Genomic DNA, 16,422 nt, shown 5'->3' on the forward strand with positions numbered 1-16,422 from the left:
CTTTGTCCTTGGTCCATAGGGCTACTCTTCAGGACACCCTGGTTATCATCCAAGAGGTAAGGTGGTCCCCTTGGGGGGGTCTCTCAACTCGAAATTCTCTTGGTCATGGGGAAGAGGGAGGAGCAGCTCCCAGGAGTAACCATGGCCAGTCCTGGGAGCTGAGGGTTTCATGTCGTGGAGAGCCAGGAGCCTCCCACACTGCCTTCCCATGGCTTTGTGCCTGTTGCTGCTGAAGTTCAGAATGGAGACGCACATCCTGCCCACCCTAGGGTCTCCCTAGCACCTTCCCTGAGTCCCTGCCCTTCTAGGCTCATCTACCCCCTGGGGATTAAGCCCCTCCATCCAGACACTGGCTAGAGTGGGTCCCTGTAGCCAGTGAGGCCACAGGGACCCTGATGGACAGGTGGGCACTGACCCATCTTGTAGGCCCAGAGCTGGCAGACATAGAAAGCTCTGGACCCAGGCCACAGAAGGGACCCACAGCCTTCACTCATCAGTCCACCATTAGTATTCTAACAATCGCACAACACATTTCCTGAACTCATGCTCTGTTCCATTTTACCATATCACTTCCAACTTACCTCTGGTGGCCTCCCATCTTTAAAATAAAATCTAAGGGGCATCTGGGTGGCTCAGTTGGTTAAGTGTCTGCCTTCAGCTCAGGTCATGATCCTGGGGTCCTGAGATTGAGTCCCACGGTGGGCTCCTTGTTCCGTGGGGAGCCTGCTGCTCCCTCTGCCTGCCTCTCCCCCTGCTCTGACGAATAAATAAATAAAATCCTTTAAAATAAAATAAAATAAAATAAAATAAAATAAAATAAAATAAAATAAAATCTAGGATCCATACCACGGCCTATGAGGTCTAGCCCCTCTCCAACCCTTTTCTTTGCCTATCACACTCAGGCCAAGATGGACTCTCTCTGTTTTTTGAAAACACCTGTGTTTTTCTGCCTCTGGGCCTTTGCACAGGACTTTCTCACTGCTTGGAACTGGATTGTGAGCCCTAAAAGTTCAGGGACTGTTTTTAGTTTTGTTTGGCTCTATATCCCCAAGCACTTAACTTGGTAAACAACAGACACTCAAAATGCCAGTAATAAGTCTTAATAAATAAATCTTGGGTTAATGTGCCTGATGCTGTTCTGTTGACTTATTTAATCTTTACAACAGCTATGTCAGGTAGGTACTATCATTAGCTTCCTTTTCTAGAAAATAAAACAGGAGCTCAGAAGTTAGGCCATTTGGGACACCTGGGTGGCTCAGTCGGTTAATCCTCTGCCTTTGGCTCAGGTCATGATCCCAGGGTCCTGGGATCCAGTCCTGCATCGGGCTCCCTGCTCAGCGGGGAGCCTGCTTCTCCCTCTGCCTGAAGCTCTCCCTGCTTGTGCTCTCCCTCTCTCTCTGACAAATAAATAAAATCCTATAAAAAGAAGAAGAAGGAGAAGGAGAAAGAAGAAGAAGTTAGGCCATTTGTTGAGGGCCACACAGCTAAGATTTGAACACCAGAGGGAGGCTTTTTTCACCTCCTCTGGGTATATGGAGGCATGGGAGCAAGGTGATACGCTACAGACCAGCTCCCAGGTTCTAGATGCTTGTGGGCTTCCTGGAGCAGGAGGTGTTGAGCCTGGGCTGGAAAGTTGGCCACACTTGGGTCTGCAAAGTCCCTAAGAGAGCATTCCAAGCGCAAAGAACAGCAATGAACAAAGGTGTGGAGGCAGGATGATCCAGCTCCTCGGACTACCAGACTCAGGGCTGGGCCGGCCCAGGACACACCGCCAGCAAAGTCCCAGGCGCTGTTGGCGGGAGGTCTCTAGAGACAGGACGCCCGTGGGCGGAGAAATTGAGGCGGAGAGTCACTTCGCAGTGCCCCTCCCCAGGCTGGGGGCCGGGGCGCCGCTCCCAGGGCGGGCCGAGGCAGGACGTTCCCACGCAGGGGCTGGCCTTGGGGAAGGCTGTGGGCCGGGCCCGGGGGCGGGCGCCCCGCGCTCTGGTCCCTCTGCGGCCCATTCTCCGTTACTCGCTCTGCAGACCCAAGTCGCCCTCGGCGCTGAGCCGCGAGGTGAGTGAGTGGGTGGGTGGGAGAGCCTGGCTGCCCGAGCCCGGCCGGGTGAGGGATGCGGCTTGGACCCGAACTTTCGTCACCGGTCGGTCAGGGCCGGTGTGGTTCCTGCCATCGAGGAGGATCAGGGGGCTTCGGGAAGTTCAGAGTCGAGGACTCCTCCGGGAATTATCCTCTGTCCGTATGTGGGGCGCCATCTCTTTCCCCAAATGTAGCTTACTCTTTCCCTCTCTCCATATGTGGGGCTACTTATCACTGACAGGGAGCCCTTCCTTCCTAGATGTGCCCCCCACATATGCTACAGCCCCTCCTCTCTAGTTATTGGGTGCCTCTCTCTTTCCCCAGATGTGGGGAGCCCCTTTTCTTTCCAGAAGTGGGATACTCCCTTCCTCTCCCCAGATGTGTACTTGTACTCCTCTTCCTCCTTCTGACCCAGTTGGGTCCTTACCCTCTAAATCCTCTCCCCACCCCCGCCCCCAAACCCCCTGGGATGCCAAACCCTGAGACTTCCCTGGGGCGGTAGGGGGTTGGGCTCAGCCTGTCCCCTCGCCCCACCAGATTCAGCAGAGCAGGCTCTGTGAGCACGTAGGCAGCCAATTAGGGGGGAAGGGGTGGGGGCCAGACCGGCTGTGCGGAGACCTTGGCAGATGGCCCTGTGAGGAAGAGAGGTAGCACTGGGACCTGCTCCCTCCCTACCTGGACTCCCACCCAGTTTCCTCTGGGAGGGGGAGCCAACAGCTGAGGGAGGATTCCCAGCTTGGCCTGGATGAGCTGGGGCTGGAACCAGAACCCAGGCTCCCAGCCCCAAACTGTTGAGACCCTGCCTCAGGAGTTAGGCCTCCTCCCACTTCTCAGAAGGTTAATTGAGGTTCCAGGAGGGGGGCTCCAAATGTCTAGGACCCCCATCCACCTCTATCAGGATAGCAGACAAAAGTAGAAGGGTCAGGGGCATGAGGGTGACTTTGAAATTCTGGGACGCCCCCCACCATAGCACCTGTGGAAAAGTTTCTCTGTCTGGGCTCCGTGGGTAGGGGCAGAGGGCAACGTGGGGCAGAACTCACACACACACACACACACACACACACACACACACACACACATGCACAGATGTTCTTCAGAACTGCCTGGAGCTTGGTACTGAAGAAAGCAGCACCCGGGACGCGGTGGATGCACAGCCCAGGAAGTGCTGGTAAGACCTGCGCGCCTCATCCCTGTCCAACTCGGAGGCAGGGTGGGCTCCTGCCTGCTGGCTGCCCTGGGCCTGACCCAGACCATTTCCCACAGTCCCACTCCTTGGTCCTGGGCCACATGCCTCCAGGACATGGAGCTCTCTTTTGACAGCACCCCCTTCCATTCGAAGCTTCCTCAGGGCCTGACCCCCAAACCTCAGGCCCCTAAGGACTTTGTGTCCTGAGGCGGAGGGTGCTGACAGAAGCTTGCACCTTCTTTCCAGACCCTAGTCAGAAGAAAGGGGCCTAAAACAGGAGAGACTTCAGCCGGATATTCTTCCAGACCCCCGGAAGAATAACATTTATTGAGCCCTTACTATGTACCCCAAGGTGTGATCAACATTTCACACAGATTACACACTCAGACTTCATGACAGCCATGTGAGATGGATGCTGTGCTATTATCTCCATTTCTCAGATGAACAAACTGAGGCCCGGGGACCTAGATATTAAAAGGGTCAAAGTAGTCCCATGCCGTCCTGGCAAGGTAGTACCAAGGCCTTCCATGTGGGCATCTCTGGTATCAATAAACAGAAGCTTTATCGAGACCCTCCAGCCTTGCTCTGGACCCCCTGGACACCCACGCGGAGCCCTTGAGGGCTTAGCCATCAGGGAAAGCTTGCAGGAAAGGAAGCCAGTAGTAAAACCAACCTCTAGCAGTATAACTTACGGAGCATCTACTGCAAGGCACTGTGCTAACCCTTTCAAGTATAGTGTCTTGAAACTTCCCACAACAGGGTGAGGTAGGCTCTCTTACTATCCCCACTTTCCAGAGGAGGACATCGAAGCACAGTGAGGTCGAGGGGCTTGCTGGAGCTGGGGTGGGTGGAACTGGGGCTCAAACCCAGCTGACTCCAAAGGCGTGCCCTCAACCAGTGGTCAAAGGCATGTGGATAGCACCCTACAGTTTGCAGAGCAGTTACACATCTGCCATCTCAGGTTCATCTCACTCAGCCTTTGTCCACCCATTGCCTTTACCTCACCTCAAATCTTCCCAGAGAGCATGAGATTTGAAGCCAGAGGGGCTGAATTACAGCCCTGGCCATGCTCCTTATTGCTCTGTGAGTTTCAGCAAGTCACTTAGCTGTTCAGTTTCTCCATCTGTAAAATGGAGAGATAACCGTCTCAACCTGGCTCAGAGTGATGTGGAGTAAATGAGTCAATTCACCCGAAGGCCTTAGAATGGCTCCTGGCACAAAGTAAGTGCTCAATAAATGCAGCCCTCTTTTGAAATATTATGGGTAGAACTGGGATGTCCCAGGGGCAGCCTGAACTCAGCTGTTCCGTTGTGCCTGCAGCCCACAGTGAGCAGAAGATGCCCCCTTACAGCAACTACCATGCCCAGCGCTCCTACCCCATGCCTGATGAGCCCTTCTGCACAGAGCTCAATGCTGAGCAGCAGGCCCTGAAGGAGAAGGAGAAGGGCAACTGGACCCAGCTGAGCCATGCCGAGAAGGTGGCCTGTAGGTGTCAGGGTGGGGCTGGCTGGGGAGGGTGGGCTGGGGGGTGACTTTGAAAAGAAGGGCCTCCACCCAGGGCACCTGTGTGGCTCAGTCATTAAGTGTCAGACTCTTTGGTTTTGGCTCAGGTCATGACCTCTCATGCTGCATCTGCTTGAGATTCTCTCTCCCTCTCTCTCCCCCTCTGTCCCTCCTCCACCTCTCTCTAAAATAAAAATAAAAATAAATAAAATCTGAAAAAAAAAGGAAGGGCCCCCACCCAAGACACCAGAAATCCCCAAACACCTGAATGCCTACCTGAGGGGTGAAGTTCATCATTTGTTCATTTATTCTTTTATTCAGTCAGCTGTTTGTGCACAGCCAGATGCTAGGTGATGCTGGGGACATAGCTGCCCTGGTGCTCCCAGGTCAATGGGAGAGCTGACACAAACCCGGATAACCGTAATACAGGCTGCGTGGCTAGGGTGAGGTGTGTCCGACGGGTTGTGAGGACCCAAAGGAGAGAGAGAGAGAGAATCCTGGTGGGCCTCCCAGAGGGGGGCATGTCCTGGCTGGCCTTGAATGGTGAGGCGGAGGGTGTTGCCTGGCAGTGGGAACAGCGTGGGGAGGGATATGGAAGCAGGAGAGCATGGAGCATCCTGGGTATCACTGAGTCGTGTGGGGAGATGGAGCAGAGAGGCAGGTAAGGTGGGTGGGGGGGAAGGACCTGACCCTGGGAAACAGGAGGGATGTGTCCTGCCCACCAGACGTGCCCCTAAACGACTCTGATATTTGCAGCCTGCTCCTGGCCATGCTTTGCATACAGTAGATGCTCAATAAGAATTTGCTGAATGGACAGTATCTGCTGCAAGAGTGGGGAGGCTGGGGATTCCTGAGGCCAGGACTCGGCCCAGGGTTCTTAGAAGGGATACATGCAAGGCCCCTCCTTCCCCACCCCTCCTCTGCCTCCAGTGTACCGCCTCCAGTTCCATGAGACCTTTGCGGAGATGAACCGTCGCTCCAATGAGTGGAAGACAGTGATGGGCTGTGTCTTCTTCTTTTTTGGATTCACAGCTCTGCTGATTTGGTGGCAGCGGGTCTATGGTGAGTGGCAACCCCTCACCTTGCTGCAGGCCTGGGCCGTGCCCTTGGGGTCAGAGCCACCAGCCCAGCTCTTATAGGGCAACTATGCTGGCAGTCCTCTGCAGAGTTTTGAAAAGTACCCCAAGGAGGTGTAGGGTGAAGGGCAGATCGTGGCTGCCCGGGTTGGGATGTAGAAGCTCTACCCCTCTGGGCCTCAATTCCTTCATCTGTAAAATGAAAATAATAGTGCCCACATCACAGGGTTCTTGTGAGGATTTAATGGCTGTAAGCCAGTGCCTGGCACATAATCATGAATGGTGCTCTTACTGATTGCTGTTATTAACCATTAATTTTTCTGTAACAGAGAGTCTCCAACATACAAGAGCTTAAACAAGATACAGGTTTTGTTCCTCTCACAAAAAAGGCCAGGGAGAGTATGGAGACTCTGCAACGTCAGGCTCCTTCTGTGGTGTTGCACTGCCGTCCTCCACATGTGCTTCCTTCTTGCCATCCAAGATGGCCGCTCCAGCTCCAGCCAAGAACAGGGAAAGGGATGCACTCCTCTTTAAGGTCCAGAAGTTGCACGGTGCCTTCTTCTCACCTCCTGTTGGCTAGAAATGATCACATGACCATGTCTAGCCACAAGGGAAGTTGGGAAATGTAGTTTTTAGCTAGCTGGTCACATGCCCAGCTAACAGCTTATGACTACAGAAGAGGGATTCTCAAAGTGTGGTCCCTGGACCAACATCATCATTTGGGAACTTTTAGAAATGCAGATTCTCAGCCCCAGTCTGGATCTACCAAGTCAGACACTTTGAGGGTGAAGCCCAGCCATCTGTGTTTTAACAAGCTCTCCAAGTCATTCTGATGCCCACTTAGCTCTAAGAAGCACTGCTCCGGAAGCAGGGGAGGGGCTGACAGTTTGTGCCCCAGCTCTTCACCTCCAACGGCCTCACCTTTCTTCTTCTGTAAGACTGTGATGGGAATTCCCACCTCCATGAGGATGAAATGAGGATGAATTCTAGTCTAGCCCAGTGTTTGGTGCTGATGGGTGCCATAAAGATCTTTTACTTCTTTCCCACCCACTGGGCTAGAAAGTTCCAGTGAGGAGGTCAGACAGGCTGAGTCAGCCTCAGGGGCAGATGGACCAGGAGGTAAGGTCTGAGCAGTGTAGGGAGCTCCACCTCCCCTGATGCACACATCAAGGCACCTAGAATGCCTCTTGAGTGCCTCAGCCTTTTAGTTAAGTACTGCCCTCCTCAGATTTCTAAAGTGAACGCCCCTTCCTCGCCTCCTACCTCCAACCCCCTTAGGAAGCAAAAGAAACCATCTCATCCTGGGCTCTTCCCAGTCAGTGGGAGCAAACTTAGTAATTATAATCACTACCACATATTATGTTCTTAATATCTGTTCCACATTGTACCAGTTGCTTTATACATACTCACTCATCCAATCCCCACAGCTGTAGGAGATAGGACCTGTTTTTGACAGGGAAGGAAACTGAGGCTCAGAGAGATGAAGTGACTTGTTCAAGGTCACACAGCAAGGGAGGGTGGAGCTGGGATTTGGATCCATTCCACCGGGCCATAAAGTAAGGAAGCAGGCTGAGAAAGGGGAAGGACCTTGGCCCAATTCCCACAGTGAGTCTAAGGCAGAGCTGGGACCAGAACCCAGAGGTCCCTGGAATGAAGCTTTAGCAGGGAGTCTGGTGGGGGGACAGACAGGGTGGAAGGGATGTCCTAACCCTGTGACTGGAGACCCTGGCTCAGGGGGACAGGGTGGAAGACTTGCAGGGTCCTGAGCCACCCCTGTCCCCACCCCATGCCTTACCTGCAGTGTTCCCAAAGAAGCCCATCACCCTGACGGATGAGTGGAAGGCCCAGCAGCTCCAGCGCATCCTGGATATGAAGGGCAACCCTGTGCAAGGCCTGGCCTCCCGGTGGGACTATGAGAAGAAGGAATGGAAGAAGTGACGTGGCATCCGGGCTGCCCTCCCTGCAGTTCCACCCCGGCCTAGAGCCTGTGGAGGGCCCTTTCCTCTTCTTAATGCCAATAAAGCTGGCCTGTTCTCTTCTGTCTTCAATCTCCACCTCAGTCTTTACCTGCCACAAACCCTACAGTATACCTAAGATTGAGTACTGTGGTGAAGGAAGGGCAGGAATAAGCCACTTTCCAGGGGCCCAGAGCCCAGCCAATCAGGGAGGGCTTCCTGGAGGAATAGGGGCTAGGTTTTAGTCTTAAGGGATATGTGGCATTAGGAAAGGGAGGAAGGAGAAGGGAAGGTATTCCAGGTGGAGGGAGTGGCTTGAGCAAAGGCAAAGACACTCCTTTATTCAGTCAATTATTAACAAATATTTGTTGAGCACCTACTGTATGCCAGGTACTAATCCAGGCCATGGGGATGCGGCAGTGAATAAGATAAAGTCTCTGGCCCCATAGAGGAGGCATTCTTTTATGGAGGGAGACAGAAAAATGAATATGTGATGAGTGCTGTAAAGGAACAAAACAAAGCAGGATAAAGGGACGGAGTTAAGGGGCGTCTGGGTGGCTCAGGTCATGACCTCAGGGTCGTGGGATCGAAACCTGTGTTGGGCTCCATGTTCAGCTCCAGACACCAGTTGGGTGTATGAAAATTCAACTCAATTCTGACACGCACTTCAAAAATAGCATCAGCTACCACAGGTCAAGGGTTCAGTCCTACAAGAAGCCCTGCCCCCGACTTTTAGACACCAGTCCCCAGCCCAGGTTACCTGTGCTTCCAACCGACTGGCTAGAAATCAAAGGATGCCACAATCCCCTCCTTGGGTTTGATTAGTTTACCAGCACAGCTCACAGAACTCAGGAAGCCCGTTTACTCACTGGATTACCAGTTTCTTATAAAAGGACAGAACTCAGGAATAGCCAGATGGAAGAGATGCAGAGGGCAAGGCACTGGGAAAGGCATGGAGCTGCCGTGTCCCGTCCGGGCACTGTTCTCCCCCCGTCTCCACGTGTTCACCAACTCAGCAGCTCTCCGAAAAACCCGTCCTTCTGGAGTTTTATGGAGGATTTCATTACAGAGCCATGATTGATTAAATCATTGGCCATTGGGGAATGATTCAACCTCCAGCCCCTCTCTCTCCCCGGAGGTGGGGTGGGTGTGGGGGTGTGGGATTGAAAGTTCAACCCTCTAATCACATGGTTTGTTCTCTGGGCAATCCTTAGGTGGGGTTCAAAAGTCACCTCGTTAACATAAGAAAAGACACCTTCCTTGCTCTCATTACTTAGCAAATTCCAAGGGTTTTAGGAACTCCGTGCCAGAAACTGGACTAAGATCAAATATATATATTTCTTATTATAAATCACACTATCACAGGCTGCCATAACAAAATACCACAGGCTGAGTGGCTTAAACAACAGAAATGTATTTTCTCACAGTTCTGGAGGCTAGAAGTCCAAGATCAAGGTGTTGGCAGGATTGGTTGCTTCTGATGTCTCTGTCTTTGGCTTGCAAATAGCCACCTTCTTGCTATGTCCTCACATGTACTTTCCTCTGTGCATGCGCATCCCTGGTGTCTCTCGGTATGTCCAGATTGCCTCTGCTTATAAACACGCCAGTCCGATTGGGTTAGGGCCTTTCCTTTCATTTTAACTTCATCGCCTCTTTATTTTTATTTTTATTTTTTTAAAGATTTTATTTATTTGTCAGAGAGAGAGAGCACGGGCGAGAGAGAGTGAGCGAGAGTATAAGCAGGGGGAGAAGCAGGCTCCCTGCTGAGCAAGGAGCCCGATGCGGGACTCGATCCCAGAGCACTGGGATCATGACCCGAGCCGAAGGCAGCCGCCCAACCGACTGAGCCACCCAGGCATCCCTTCATCGCCTCTTTAAAGACCCTACCCTAAGACCCACAACATGCTGAAGTATTGGAGGTTAGGACTTCAATGTATGAATTTGCAGGAGACACGACTCAGCCCGTAACAGTTGGGTTCAAAATTATTCCATGTGTCTCCTTGTTCTGGGAGCAGTGGGCACCCAGGGCATTTTCTTCTCTTGGCAGAAGTCAGAGACTGCCGAGGGGGCATGGGGATGATTAGGGACCCAGGATCCTCTTAAAGCCCAGGCTCAGAATGAGCACACACAGAATCGGCACCACATTCCACTGGTCAAAGCAGGTCCTATGGTGTTCCAGTTACTATTGCTACATTACAAACTACCCCAAAACTTAGTGGCATAAAACAGCCATTTTATTATGCTCGCCAATTCCGTAGGTCAGGAATTCAGTCATTACTGTTTGCCTCTGTTCTAGAATGTTTGAGGTCTCAGCTGGAAACACTCAAAAGGCAGTGGCCAGAATCTTCTGGAGGTGTTTTCACTCTGGTGGTTGATGCTGGCTGTCAGCTGGCTGAGCCTGACAGCTCAGTCAGAGCTGTCAACCGGACATCCTTCTTTTGTGGCATCCCCAGGTGGTCTCTCTGTGTGGGCTAGTTTGCACTCCCTCAAAGCATGTTGGGTGGGTTCCAAGAGTGAGAATTCCGAGAGAACAAGAAAAAAGCGTATTGCATTTTTATGATCTAGCCTCAGAAGACACATAGCATCCCTTCTGCTGAACCCTGTTGGTTAAGGCACTCACCAAGTTCCACCTACGTTCACGAGGGAGAGGACATAGACTTTCCTGCTTGATGTCACAATGCGAGGTGTAAGATGCATATGAGATGGGAGATACTGTTGTGGCCATCTTTGGAAAATACAGTCTTCCCACCCACAGCCAAGCCCAACATCAATAGGCAGAGAAGTATCCTCCATCAGATTACTCATGGTGAGTGTGGAGTAGGGAGAAAGGCAGAATTGTGAGCAAATACTACATCCTATCACTGATGGTGTAGAAACAACCAACACAAAATTATGTTGATAGAAGCTAAAACTGACCACATCTAATCAGTTGATATACTAAAATTCAAACAGATAATAACATTTTGACATTTAGATAATCAAATTTGACCTGAAAAATCAAACCAAATGGAAATAAAGGACAAGAGCAGATAATGCACAATGGCAGAAAACCAGTGAAATCAGATGTGGATAAACAAGAGTGAAAGAATCACATCCTCGTGGTGGCATTCCCTCCATGAAGTCAGGTTGGTTGCAATGAAAAAATAATTTTGTAAAATTAAATTTATAATAGCAAACATTAGAAAGAATTTAACTTTGGTCATAAAATAACTGATTGAGGAATAAAATTGACTTCATGCAGCTTGCTCAAGAAAGGGCTTTCTTAAAAAAAAAAAAGCACTATTGCTCTATTAGAATTAGTGTAATTCTGGGGCACCTGGCCCGGTCAGTGGACCATGTGACTCTTGATCTTGGAGTTTAAGTTCGAGCCCCACGTTGGGTGTAGATATTACTTAAAAATAAAATATATATATTTTTAGATTTATTTACTTATTTTATTATTTATTATTTTTTTTAAAGATTTTATTTATTTGACAGAGAGAGACACAGCGAGAGAGGGAACACAAGCAGGGGGAGTGGGAGAGGGAGAAGCAGGCCTCCCGCCGAGCAGGGAGCCCGATGCGGGGCTCGATCCCAGGACCTGGGATCATGACTTGAGCCAAAGGCAGACGCTTAATGACTGAGCCACCCAGGCGCCCCTATTTATTTATTTTAGAGAGAGAGTGCCTGAGTGTGGGGAGGAGCAGAGGGAGAGAGAGAATCCCAAGCAGACTCCCCACTGAGCATGGAGCCCAACTCGGGGGCTCAATCTCACAACCCTGCGATCCTGACCGGAGCCGAAATCAAGAGTCAGATGCTCAACGAAGTGAGCCACCCAGGCACCCCCTAAAAATAAAATCTTTAAGAAAAAAAAAAAGAACTAGTGTAATTCCGATAAAAATATTTGGATTCAAAACTCACAGTCAAGGGGCGCCTGGGTGGCTCAGTCGTTGAGCATCTGCCTTCGGCTCAGGTCATGATCCCGGGGTCCTGGGATCGAGCCCCGCATCGGGCTCCCTGCTTGGCGGGAGGCCTGCTTCTCCCTCTCCCACTCCCCCTGCTTGTGTTCCCTCTCTCGCTGTGTCTCTCTCTGTCAAATAAATAAACAAAATCTTAAAAACAAAACAAAACAAAACAAAACCTCACAGTCAAAATAGTCTTGGGATAAACACATCCATGAGGTCAAAACATTTGGGTCAAAACGTCCTGTAATAGTAAAGTTCTCTGTAAAAAAAAAAAAAGAGAGAGAAAGAAACTGAAAAGGAACTAAAAAGGTGAAAAAGGACTGGTTTCCTTAATACACTAAGCAAAACAAAACAAAACCAACAACCTAACAAATCAGTAAGAAAAAGATAAATGCACTAGAAAGTGTTGCAAAAGTCATGACCAGGAAGATTACAAAGAAAAAGGTGTCCTGGGGCACCTGGGTGGCTCAGCTGGATTAAGTGTCTTCCTTCAGCTCAGGTCATGATCCCAGGGTTCTGGGATTGAGCTCCACATCAGGCTCCCAGCTCGGCGGGGGGGCCGGAGGGGAGTCTACTTCTCCCTCTCCCTCTGCCTCTCCCCCTGCTTGTGCTCTCGCTCTCGTGAATAACTAAAATCTTAAAAAAAGAAAGAAGTGTCCAAAGTTCTTTTTTTTTTTTTAAGATTTTATTTATTTATTTGATAGAGACAGCGAGAGTAGGAACCCAAGCAGGGGGAGAGAATTGTTTATTTTTAATTTATTTTAATTTATTTATTTATATTTTTTAAGTTTTGTTTTTTTATAGGGGGGGAGAGAGAGAGAGAACGCAAGAGTGCATGCACACGAGGTGGTGGTGTTGGGGTAGAGGGAAAGGGAGAATCTTAAGCAGGCTGCATGCCCAGTGTGGAGCTGGACACAGGGCTCAGTCTCACAGCCCTGAGATCATGACCCGTGCCGAAATCAAGAGTCGGACGCTTAACCGACTGAGTCAACCAGGTGCCCCTAAGATTTTATTTTAAAGTAATCTCTGAATCCAATGTGGCGCTTGAACTTACAACCAGGAGATCAAGAGTCGCACATTCTACCGACTAAGCCAGACAGACATCCCACCCCAGAATTATTTTAAATAACTCATGTCACATCATTTCACCTGCAAATATTTCAGTGTGTGTCTCTAAACAATAAGGACTAGGGCACCTGGGTGGCTCAGTTGGTTAAGTGACTGCCTTCGGCTCAGGTCATGATCCTGGAGTCCTGGGATCGAGTCCCGCATCGGGCTCCCTGCTCGGCAGGGAGTCTGCTTCTCCCTCTGACCCTCCCCCAACTCATGCTCTCTCTCTCTCTCAAATAAATAAATAAAATCTTAAAAAAAAAACCAATAACGAGGGCGCCTGGGTGGCTCAGTCGTTAAGTGTCTGCCTTCAGCTCAGGTCATGGTCCCAGGGTCCTGGGATTGAGCCCCACTGCTCGGCAGGAAGCCTGCTTCTCCCTCTCCCACTCCCCCTTCTTGTGTTCCTGCTCTTGCTCTCTCTATCTCTGTCAAATAAATAAAATCTTAAAAAAAATAATAAGGACTATTTAATGTATACAACTATAATAGTATTAATATACATAAAAGTTTTAACAATATGTCCTTAATATCAAATATCCAGTCAGTATGCAAATTTCTCTAGTTGCCTCATAAAAGTTATATTTATTTGAATTTTTTTGGAATGAGGATCCACCTTTTTTTTAAGAGTGGGGAGGGGCAGAGGGAGAGGGAGAGAGAGAATCTTAAGCAGGCTCTGCACTGGGCTTGTCAAAGGGCTGGATCTCATGAGCCTGAGATCAGGACCCTGAGTTCATGACCTGAGCTGAAATCAAGAGTCGGATGCTTAACCGACTGAGCCACCCAGGTGCCCTAGGAATGAGGATCCACCTTAAAGCTAAAGATTGCAGTTGGTTCATCTGCATCTTTGGTTTTGATACCAAGGTAATTCCCTTCCTTTTTCTTCTATTTTCTGGAAGAGATTGTGTAGAAATAGCGTTAATTCTTTACACACTTGGTAGAATTTTCTAGTGAAATCATTGCGGGTGGTGGGGGTCTGTGGGTGTTTAAATTACTGAATCAATATCCTTGATTGTTACAGGGTTATTCAAATGACCGATTTTACATTGCGTGAATTGTGGTAGCTTGCACTCTTCAAGTACTAGGTTGCATTTACTGCGAAAAATTTCCCTCTAAGCACTGCTTTTACTGTATCCCATAAGTTTTGGTATTTTGTTTTCATTTGTCTCTAAGTTTTTTCTAATTTCCTTTGTGATATCTTCTTTGATTTATTGGTTATTTAACAGTGTATTGTTTAATTTCCACATATTTGTGAATTTCCTAGTTTTCTATTATTGATTTCTAGCTTCATTCCACTGTGACTGGAGAAGAAACATTATATGATTTCAATCTTTTAAGTTTATTGAGGGGCGCCTGATTGGCTTAGTCCTAAGAGCATGTGGCTCATTATTTCAGGGTCATGACTTCAAGCCTCAGGTTGGGTGTGGATCCTTTTTAAAAATAAATAAATAAATTAAATTAAATTTGTTGAGACTTGTGGTTTAACATACAGCCTATCCTGGAGAACATTTCATGTGCACCAAAGAATGTGTTTCTGCTATTGTTGGGTGGTGTGTTTTACAGATGTCTGGTAGGGCTAATTGGTTTTTTCTTTGTTTTGTTTTGAAGATTTTTATTTATTTATTTGACAGAGAGATAGAGCCAGAGAGCACAAGGGGGGGGGGGGAATGGCAGAGGGAGGGGGAGAAGCAGACTCCCAGCTGAGCAGGGAGCCCGACTTGGGACTTGATCCCAGGATCCTGGGATCATGACCTGAGCCGAAGGCAAAGGCTTAACCAACTGAGCCACTCAGGTGCCCGGGGCTAGTTGGTTTATAGTGATGCTTAAATTCTTGATTTCTTCTTATTTCCTTTTGTGTGTATTTTTAAGATATTTTCTTAAGTATCATGTCACCATGGGGATTACAATTAACATCTTTTTAAAAAATTTTATTTATTTGTTTGCTAGAGAGAGAGAGAGAAAGAGAGAGAGAGAGCACAAGCAGGGGGAGTGGCAGGCAGAGGGAGAAGCAGACTCCCCGCTGAGCAAGGAGCCTGATGTGGGGCTGATCCCACGACTCCAGGATCATGACCTGAGCCAAAGGCAGACATTTAACCAACTGAGCCACCCAGGCATCCCACAATTAATATCTTAAATTGACAACAACCTTGCACTGATATCAATTTAAGTTGAGTAACATAAAAATTGCTCCTACATCGCTCCACGCTCCCCCTTTCTATAGCAAATTTTTGTCACAAATTGTATCTTTATACATTACGTGCCCATTAACATAGATTTCTAATTTTTTTATGCATTTGCATTTAAAAAATTTTAAGTAATCTCTGCATCCAATGTGGGGCTCAAACTCATGACCCTGAGATCAAGAGTCACATGCTCCTCCAACAGAGTCAGCCAGGTGCCCCTTTAATGCATTTGTGTTTTAAATCATGTAGGGAACAGAGTTACAACCCCCAAATACAAGAATGCTTCTTTTATATTTTCCTATGTAATTACCTTTATCTGATAAGGGTTCTTTATTTCTTTGTATGTCTTCAAATTTCACTGATTTCCCTCCACTCTTTTCCTGATTATGTCCTTCCTTCTGCTTGCTTTGAGTTTACTTTGGTCTTCTTTTTCTAGTTTCTTGAGGTGGGAGCTTAGATTATTGAACTGAGATTTCTCTTTTCTGATGTGCCCATTTATTATACACACTTCCCTCTCAGCATTGCTCTCACTGTGTGCTGCGAATTTTGGTATGTTGTGTTTTCATCTCATTCAGTATATATATTTTTATTTCCCTAACTCACCACCGTGTCATTTCTGGGGTCCTGAGGTCCCTGGCCGGTTTGCCTTCTCATCACCTTTCAGGGTTTTCTTATGCTTGTCCAGGGTTTTTAGTTAGCAAGAGAAAGAGGGAAAAGTAGATCCGCTCTATCTTCCTGGAAGAGTGAGTTTAGAAGCAGGGTCACTTGTCCTGACTAGTTTTCCCCCACCCCCATCTGCATTTTACTGATTACATTCCCATGTAACTGTGCCCCTCCATCCCCTGCGTTTTCCATCAATGGTGGTTACATTTAGAGGGTTTGGTCACATTTAGATCTGACTTTTTGACAAGAATATTTCATGGGTGTGCTGTGTTCCTTGGCCAGGAGGCACACTATGCTTAGCGTCTTTGTGTGCCATTTGTAGCCTTCGCTGGTCATTGTGTGGATTCATTAACTTATCAGGGATACAGATGGCTTTTAAATTATTAAAAGATGTCAACCTCAGTTAGAGTTTTGCAAATGAAATTTTAAAGTATGGGATATGGGGCGCCTGGGTGGCTCGGTCGTTAAGCGTCTGCCTTCGGCTCAGGTCATGATCCCAGGGTCCTGGGATCAAGCCCCACATCGGGCTCCCTGCTCAGTGGGAAGCCTGCTTCTCCCTCTCCCACTCCCCCTGCTTGTGTTCCCTCTCTTGCTGCGTCTCTCTCTGTCAAATTAAAAAAAATCTTAAAAAAATAAAAATAAAAAAAATAAAGTATGGGATACTATTTTTTCATCAACCAGATTGACAAAGATCAAAGACTGTGAATGCGGATGTTGGCAAGGGTGCAG

At 48.6% G+C, this 16,422-nt stretch overlaps 1 protein-coding gene across 1 annotated transcript; it reads left to right on the top strand.

Annotated features, from left to right (window-relative positions):
* The first annotated feature begins 1,987 nt into the window (after positions 1-1,987).
* On the top strand, positions 1,988-7,876 carry COX4I2 (cytochrome c oxidase subunit 4I2). Its single transcript, XM_028118954.2, has 5 exons — positions 1,988-2,055; positions 3,163-3,244; positions 4,583-4,747; positions 5,696-5,827; positions 7,643-7,876. Exons 2-5 carry the CDS (start codon positions 3,163-3,165, stop codon positions 7,777-7,779), a joined length of 516 nt encoding a protein of 171 aa, XP_027974755.1. The 5' UTR covers positions 1,988-2,055; the 3' UTR covers positions 7,780-7,876.
* The last annotated feature ends 8,546 nt before the right edge of the window (positions 7,877-16,422 follow it).

Source organism: Eumetopias jubatus, unplaced genomic scaffold (genome assembly GCF_037043125.1).
Source record: "Eumetopias jubatus isolate StellerSeaLion01/CBP00866 unplaced genomic scaffold, mEumJub1_p1.0 scaffold_9, whole genome shotgun sequence".
NCBI classification, from domain to species: Eukaryota; Metazoa; Chordata; class Mammalia; order Carnivora; family Otariidae; genus Eumetopias; species Eumetopias jubatus.

Excerpts from the sequence above, each read along its gene's own strand:
- COX4I2 (XM_028118954.2), top strand. The coding sequence starts at position 3,163 with ATGTTCTTCAGAACTGCCTGGAGCTTGGTACTGAAGAAAGCAGCACCC. Across the intron at positions 3,245-4,582 it reads GCACAGCCCAGGAAGTGCTG|CCCACAGTGAGCAGAAGATG; the intron begins GTAAGACCTGCG and ends TTGTGCCTGCAG. Across the intron at positions 4,748-5,695 it reads CCATGCCGAGAAGGTGGCCT|TGTACCGCCTCCAGTTCCAT; the intron begins GTAGGTGTCAGG and ends CTCTGCCTCCAG.